Source organism: Oxyura jamaicensis, chromosome 33 (genome assembly GCF_011077185.1).
Source record: "Oxyura jamaicensis isolate SHBP4307 breed ruddy duck chromosome 33, BPBGC_Ojam_1.0, whole genome shotgun sequence".
In the NCBI taxonomy this organism is placed as follows: Eukaryota; Metazoa; Chordata; class Aves; order Anseriformes; family Anatidae; genus Oxyura; species Oxyura jamaicensis.
The window spans coordinates 2,112,927-2,120,301 of record NC_048924.1 but is presented as its reverse complement, the minus strand read 5'-3'; the positions used below and the strand labels follow the sequence as shown (position 1 = coordinate 2,120,301).

At 44.2% G+C, this 7,375-nt stretch overlaps 1 protein-coding gene across 1 annotated transcript; it reads right to left on the bottom strand.

Annotated features, from left to right (window-relative positions):
- Positions 1-4,346: 4,346 nt before the first annotated feature.
- On the bottom strand, positions 4,347-7,328 carry HOXC11 (homeobox C11). The gene is made up of 2 exons (XM_035309009.1): positions 6,653-7,328; positions 4,347-5,329 (listed from the first exon to the last, which is right to left on the bottom strand). The coding sequence occupies exons 1-2, from the start codon at positions 7,326-7,328 to the stop codon at positions 5,097-5,099; spliced, it is 909 nt and encodes a 302-aa protein (XP_035164900.1). The 3' UTR covers positions 4,347-5,096.
- Between the last annotated feature and the right edge of the window lie 47 nt (positions 7,329-7,375).

Sequence of the window (7,375 nt, the reverse complement as noted above, 5' to 3'; positions counted from 1 at the left end):
GCTTATGAGGTTGCAAACCACATTCTCGTGGTTTCATGTTGTAATTTAGAAGTTATCAAAAGCAGAGGAACGTGCTTCAATCTAACATATGCTGTGCATCCGCATATTCCCCAACTTTATGAAAGGCGTAGAAGCAAGGCCTTAATGAGCCGCCATTTTGGGGCAAAATAATATAATTCATCATTTCATATTTTTCCCGGAGAGCAGAGGAGCAATGCAGCCCTGCAGCCCCCACTTCCTCCCAGTGCCCTATTTTTTTTTGGGGGGGTACTGATTTTTTTCTGTGGGGGTTGGGGGGGTGGGGGGGAACTGAAGCACAACTTTGCTAACGCTTTGCTTCAAATCCGCAATTCCTTCCCCAAAGTTTCATTCCTCGCTCCCCCCCCCTCCCCCCCCCCCTCGCCGCCCCCTCCCTCCTTTGCTTGCCGGTGGCTCTCCCATATTTCAGCAGCAAACTCGCCGCCTGTCCCCCCCCGGCAGAGCGGTGCTTCAGGAGAACCGATTTAATCGCCTCTCGCCGAGGTTATGGGCCACGAGGGTCCCTGGCAGAGGGCTCCGGGACTTGGGGCGAGCCGCCTGCTTGCCTCTACCAGCCCTGCCTCTCCGTCGGGACCAGCTATTGCTCCTATAAAAGTTCCTCGTACACAAATAAATGAATTCACCCTAGGATCCACAGGCGAGGATTAGCTCAATTGATGGTCGATTCGAGTCCACTTGCCAAAACCACTGGCTTTCTTCTTCGCCTTTTCTAATCCCAGCTCTGGCCAAGTTGCAAACCAACGTCAAACCCATGAGGAAAGTGCAAATGGTCAAAAGGATGGATTTCCCCTCATGGCTATTGTTTGCCGCTCTTGCTGAGTTGTTCAGCTGAAGTTGGTTATTTACATGCCACCAAAGAGGCTTCGCCTTTAGGACGGCTTTTAGCGCACCGTCAAGGTTATGTGCTCCTGCCCGGGGCTCTGGCACCTTCAGGAGAGGCTGCGTGGGGTCGTGGGGTGCTGCGTGTGCAAGTGGGTGCGTGTGCAAGCGCGAGAGGGTGTGAGAGGCCCCGTCCAACACCAGGAGAATCCCTGGACACTTTCATCCAGTATTTGCAGCTCCTGCAGCAGATCCCCCCCCCCCCCCCCCCCCCCCCCACCCCCCCCCCCCCCTTTTTTTTTTTTTTTTTTTTTCTTTTTTTTTTTTCTATTTTTTTTTCCAAAATGGAAATGATTTGCTTTGTATGGAAGCCAACATAAGTGAACATTATTATCCTGCAAGAAGCCAATTAGAAGCCTGCCCCCTCGCCTCCTTCCCTCTCTGCAATATTTCACAACAAAGTAAGCCAGAGCTGCTTCCAATATGTTGTGTATGAAATCCAGGGAGCAATAGGAAACAGGTTGGGTTGGTGTGTTTGTACGTCACATGGAAAGGGCCTTCGTAATTAGTCTGGGTGTCATTAACGTAGGCACAGAGCAAGCTCCCCAGCCTATGAGGGAGGCTTTATTGTGATGGACATCCGAGGTAGGAATAAAGTTGTCTGATGGAGATGCCTAAATGCGTGCTGGGAATAAAAAAAAAAAAAAAAAAAAAAAAAAAAAAAAAAAAGGAAAAAACTTGTAAAACTTTTACGCCAAACAAAGTTATAAAAACTTTTCATGCGTTAAGATATCAAAAGGTTTATAACAATAATAAAGAGTGTGTGCCGGGTGTGTTAAACCTGCTTCGAGATGCATTAAATGCTGCGCGGCTGAGTTAAATATTAAGCATCATAAACGCCACACAGGGTTCAATATTTGGGTTTGGGTTTGCTGTGTTTTTTTTTTCTTCTTCTTCTTTTTTTTTTTTTTTTTTTTTTTTTTTTCGGGGGGAAACTGTGGGTCCCCCCAGGCGACCCCCCCGGCTTCCCGGAGGCGGGGCGGCCGGGGAGCCGCGACCCTCTCCGATTCCTCTTTATTACGAAAGGGTTAAAGGTGATGGACTTGACTTTATTGAAGTTCAAAGACATCAAATATTCACATTTTTTCTTCCTGTGGGTCTCACTCCCACCTCTGCTTCCCCGGCCGGGCTCAGAAAACCCCTTGCCGAGGCCTTCTGTGGTTGACAGGGAGCCGGCCCCAAAACCCGGCGCCAGACCCTATATGGCCCCTCCATATAGGTGCACGCACCCCGGCCGGCGAGATACATATGTCTAAGCCCTGTTTCTGCTTGTCCGCTCCCCCGGCGTGGTACCCAAAGCATCCTCAGTGACCCCCCCGTCCTCCGCCAGCCCCTCCGCCCCCCTCCCCAGAACATTAACAGCCCTTTTCCTACATGGCACTGATGCTTAATGCTGCTGTAAACTCCCACATGGTCTATAAACTTGGATTTTACAACTAGCATTCCATTTTAGCTCGCGAAAACTTTGAACTAGGCCTACAGTTTCATTGTGCTGCAGTTGAACTGGAGCCTTGGAGAAGGAAGAGGGGGGGAGGAAAGGAGGGAGGGAGGAAAAAAAAAATCCCTGGGCAAGACTCCCTTATTTGTTTACTATTTACTGCGGAAGTCTTTTCCTTTAGCCAGACGGGGTAATTAAGAAAAATTAAGCTGTTTAGTGCTGCAGTCTTTATTACAATGTCTAGACTAGCCGCTTTTGTCCGGACAGCCGCTGCTGTTACGGAGCATTAACTGCCGCTTCTGACCTCGCGATATTCACCTTATTGCACCTCTCTTTGGTTTTCCTAACCTTGGGAAGGTTTGGCAAACACTCATTAAAGAAAGGTGCTTTGGGGGTGGGCGAGCAGCCCCCTCCCCACCCACGGTTTCTTCAACGCAAAGCTTAGGCGAGATTTCAGGCCGGGGACAAGCGTCCTTTCAGCCCGCAGGCTTTGCAAAAATAAATAGAAGCAAATAAAGAAGCGCTTTGCCATCCTCCCCCCCCCCCCCCCACCCCCCCCTCCATTTTTTTCCCTCCCTTTCCCACTCTTTTAATGAGAAACATGCCTGCGAACATCCTTTCAAGATCATATCGTGGCGTAAGGAGGACGGGTCTATCACGAAAGCCGAAGTTGGTTTTCATTTATTTGCGCGGAGGGGTGTTTGTGTGTGTGCAAACTAAGAGCATTTTTGTGGGTTATAATTTTTTTCCCTACCGTTGTCAAATAAAATCAGAAGACACCATCAAAGTGTTTTCATTCAACAGGGTTGTATTTAAAAGCAAGTATGAGAATTTTACAAGAACACGCTCAATGGATGGGAATATAATGTGTTGCTCCTTTTGCTGCTTTTTTTTTTTTTTTTCCTTTTTTCATTCGCTCTTTTTTCTACCCCTTCGCCCATATGCACAATCCCATCGCTCCACATCAGAAAGCAGGAGATTGGAAACCTCAACCAACCCTCCCCAACCCCCTAAAACAACCCTCCGAATTGTTGTATTTACACAAAATACATGCACCACATCACCAACGGCATCTTCTGGATTTCTTTGTCCTCGAAAACGTTGTGTTGCTTTCAGACGCTGCGAGAAAAAAGTCATTTTGCAAACAGAAAAAAATCGCTTTTATGCCCTGTGCCTGGGAGTTGAACTTGTTTTTCTTAAGCAGGAATTTAAGTACTTGACTTTGCATTTGTGCTTTGTAGGTATAAGGTACGTTATCCTTGACTTTTGGAAATGCAGCTCGTTTCTTGGTGTAATTAGAGTTTCTTTCCTTCTTTTTTCTTTTTTTTTTTCCTTTTTTTTTTTTTTTTTAAAAAAAAAAAGAAGACTAATATATTGTTCTCATGAAAATGCAAAAAGATTAACTACAACCGGAAAACAGAGAAAGACATCTGGAGCCAAATTCAGGGTAGGATTACTGGGCCAAGAAAAATCCTATAAATTTCAGTTCCGTGATGAACACAATGAACTCCACAACAAACGTGTGCTCCAAGGTGGAGGTTTCATATTAATACCAGTCCTATTAGAGCAGATTGCAGCGAGTCACATGAATATGGATGATTATATTTCTGATATGCATTCAGGTATTTAAACTCCTATAGAAGAAACCCACACCACAATGACCGCAAAGAGGCTTTTAAGAGGGGAAATTCTAATAAAATGGTCAAATAAAATCATAATGTAGAACAGCTTGCAATGTCTTTATTTGCCACAGAATTTCACAGAGTATCCCGGGGACTCACTTTACATACACAAAGATTTTTTTTTCATTATTATTTTTTTTTTTTTCAGGATTATTTTTTCTCTCGATGTTCTTCGTCTCCCATTTCCAGGGGGGAAAAAAAAAAAAAAAAAAAAAAAAAAAAAAAAAAAAAGCACTACGAAATTTATTTACAAACCATTTCAGAGACTGTTATTGCAAATGTATTTTCGTCTGGATTTCCCACCCCTCCCCACTGAAAATGTAGAAATGAAACTGCATAGAATATATATGTATATATATATATACATACACACATTCACTCCTATATATATATGCATATATATATATTTATATATATAAAGGGTGCATGGGGGAGGTGGAAATGATCTTCCTTCTGCTAGGGACAGATATTTAAATGAGGTTTCGACAACAACTCTTGGCATGGAGAGCAGAACACAGATGACCGGGGTGGGTGTGAATGTGCACACGCACCACACACAAGGACACACATGTCTGCGTGTGCATTCTCACACACACACACACACATACACGCACGCACACTCACCCCAGACGAAGTGATTTGATCCTACAGGGAGACTTTGGCCGCTCTTGTGATAACACAGCTGCATACTGAAATCACCGTGGTAGTAACACACAGCACTGCGATTTATTCAAATGGACAGGGTGCCTAAATAATAATAACAATAAAAATAATAATAATAAAAAAGGGAATCCCAATCTGTTCAGGAAAAACAAAAAAAAAAAAAAAAAAAAGTTAAATAAGATGTTCATGGAATTCAAGTCCTTTAAGCGGTTAGGTAACTGAAAGAAAAATTCACTCCTTTTGTTACTCTGAACTGTCCCAGACATACAAATGTAAGTAACGAAAAGGCTTAAACTTTGAGGTTGCTTTGTCGACTGAAAGGGCAAACCCATGCTTGCAACTGTTCCTTCCCAATACACATACACTTCACCAGCAGAGGGGATTTGAAAAGATGTTCACAATAAGGGATTTCCAGAGAAATACTGCAGGCGGTCTCTGCTTAATTTTTTTTCTTTCATTCTTCTGTTCTGAAACCAAATTTTAACCTGTCGGTCAGTGAGATTTAACATCCTAGACAACTGGAGCCTTTTTTCTTTGTTTATATAGACATTGAAGAAAAATTCTCTCTCTAGCTCTCTGATCTGGAATTTCGAATAGGGGCACCTCTTCTTCCTCGTTCTGGGAGCACCTTAAAAGAACCAAAAGCAGTGTAAATATCCTAATGCAACACACAGACTCATCTTCACAGCTGACCACATAGATAGGGGCAGAGTTAAGTTATTAATGCACGGGGAGATATCTTCCAGCAGTGAGCAGTTTGCCTATTGTTAGTGGTAGCAGAGGTGAGGTTACACAGGGTCTTAAGGACTGCGTTGCAATTGCTTTCCCACTGCACGGGGTTTAATCCCAGAAACGCACACACATGCAGGAATTTTTTCTGTGCAGATAGATTATTTTAAAAAGAACAGCCCGGGACTGGAGGCAGCAGACTGTTGGAGCAGGCTTTAGAGAAGCTGATTTCTGGAAAGAAAAATAAAAAAAAAAAAAGGAAAAAAAAAAAAAAAAAAAGCCCATGCTCAGCTGCAAATCTGTTATCTGTATAGAAACAGCATGAGCAAGGTCGGAATTATAGGAACTAGATATTATGTTCCGCATAAGTTTTTGATTAACTCCAGTCCTCGCCACACACGCAAAAAAAGAATCAAAGAAGAGAACTTAGCATCTGAGCTGCAAAAGGGGACTTTCTGCTGATCACGAAAGCAAATAGGAAAACAAAACAACCCTCCCCTCTTCCAAAAAGAGCCCCACGCTGAACACTAACTTGCTAAGTTGCCTGGATTCAGCATTTAAAGCGCTCCTCTAAGACTGCCTAGAAATCTGAGTGCATGCAAAAAAGAAGACCCAAGCAAAGAAGCACGTAAGTAAAAGCCCTTCCTGACAAAAGCTAGACGCTCCACTAGGCTTGGAGGAGAATAAATGCCACTTTAAACAGAAAGTCTAAGAAAATGCTCAGCTCTGCCTGCAAATTCTGCAGCTCTCCCCCCTTAGCACCACACTCCCACCAAGAGAAAAGACTCACCATACAGTTTTAATTAAAAAAAAAAAAAAGAAGAAGAAGAAGAAGAAGAAGAAGAAAACAACACTCTGCATGCATCTTAGTGCCTAAAAGAAAGCACAGGCAGCTAAAGTAGTGTTCTGCCCAATTGCCTTTTACCCTCAGCAACCCGGGACCAAATCCTTTTAAAATGCTCATGTAAGTTCATGATCAAAGTTAATATTTGTCACGATGGTGTGCTTTTAAAATTTCACAGACTCTAAGATACTGTGTCTGCGCCTAACATCTCCATTTTTTTCAAAGAGCTTTTCCCATCGTAAAAATTCTTCTCGTTGGAAGAAAGAGCTTTGTAGGTTATAATAAAATCCTTTGAATGCTTATAAAACTCCACATAAAATTTGACCGACAAAACACACGGGCTAGTCCCTTAACCTTTCCATTTACTGCTCTACCTACTCGAATTGCTGCTTTTGCTTCCTTCCTTGTTGACAGAAGAGGACGAGGCTGAAGACCCTGGATTTGTGTTTTCCTCTTCGTCTTCCGGGTCTATACCTTGGTCTCCGCGGGATGACAGTGCATTGGGTTGGGAGTCAGCCTCCAGTTTGCCCTCGCCCTTCTGCAGGCAGGTCTCAGCCGGGTTTTCCGCCCCGCAGTAGGCATTTTCGAAGAAGCGGTCGAAACCTTGGGGCAGGACAGTGTTTTTGTTCATGCTGGTGTAGAATCCCGTCGATGCCGGGTGGTTGGAGCTGGGGTGGTGGTGGCTGTACACGCTCTCGTTTTTCATTAGCATTTCGGTCATGGTGGAAGGCGGGATGCACTCTCTATGCATCAGATCTTCTGCGGAATAACACGACGCGTAATTGCTTCTATGGTGCCATTTACTTGAGGGGTCTAGACCATAGGAGACCTCTCGCACGGGCTGCACTTGCGAGAGGTTGGTGGAGTAAGGGTAGGAGATTTGGCGAGAGGGGGCCTGTGGCAGGAAAGATGACACAGTTGAAAATTCAGGGACGTAATAGGTACAGCTGGGGAGGTAGAGATTAGAAGCGCAACCTGCCCTTTCTCCAAACTCAGCACTCCTCTCTTTACGCGACTGGGAGCAGAAGTTGCCTAGATTCACTGAGTTAAACATCTTTCTCCTTTTCTTGCTCCTATAGATAGATGTTTTGGATCCGATGT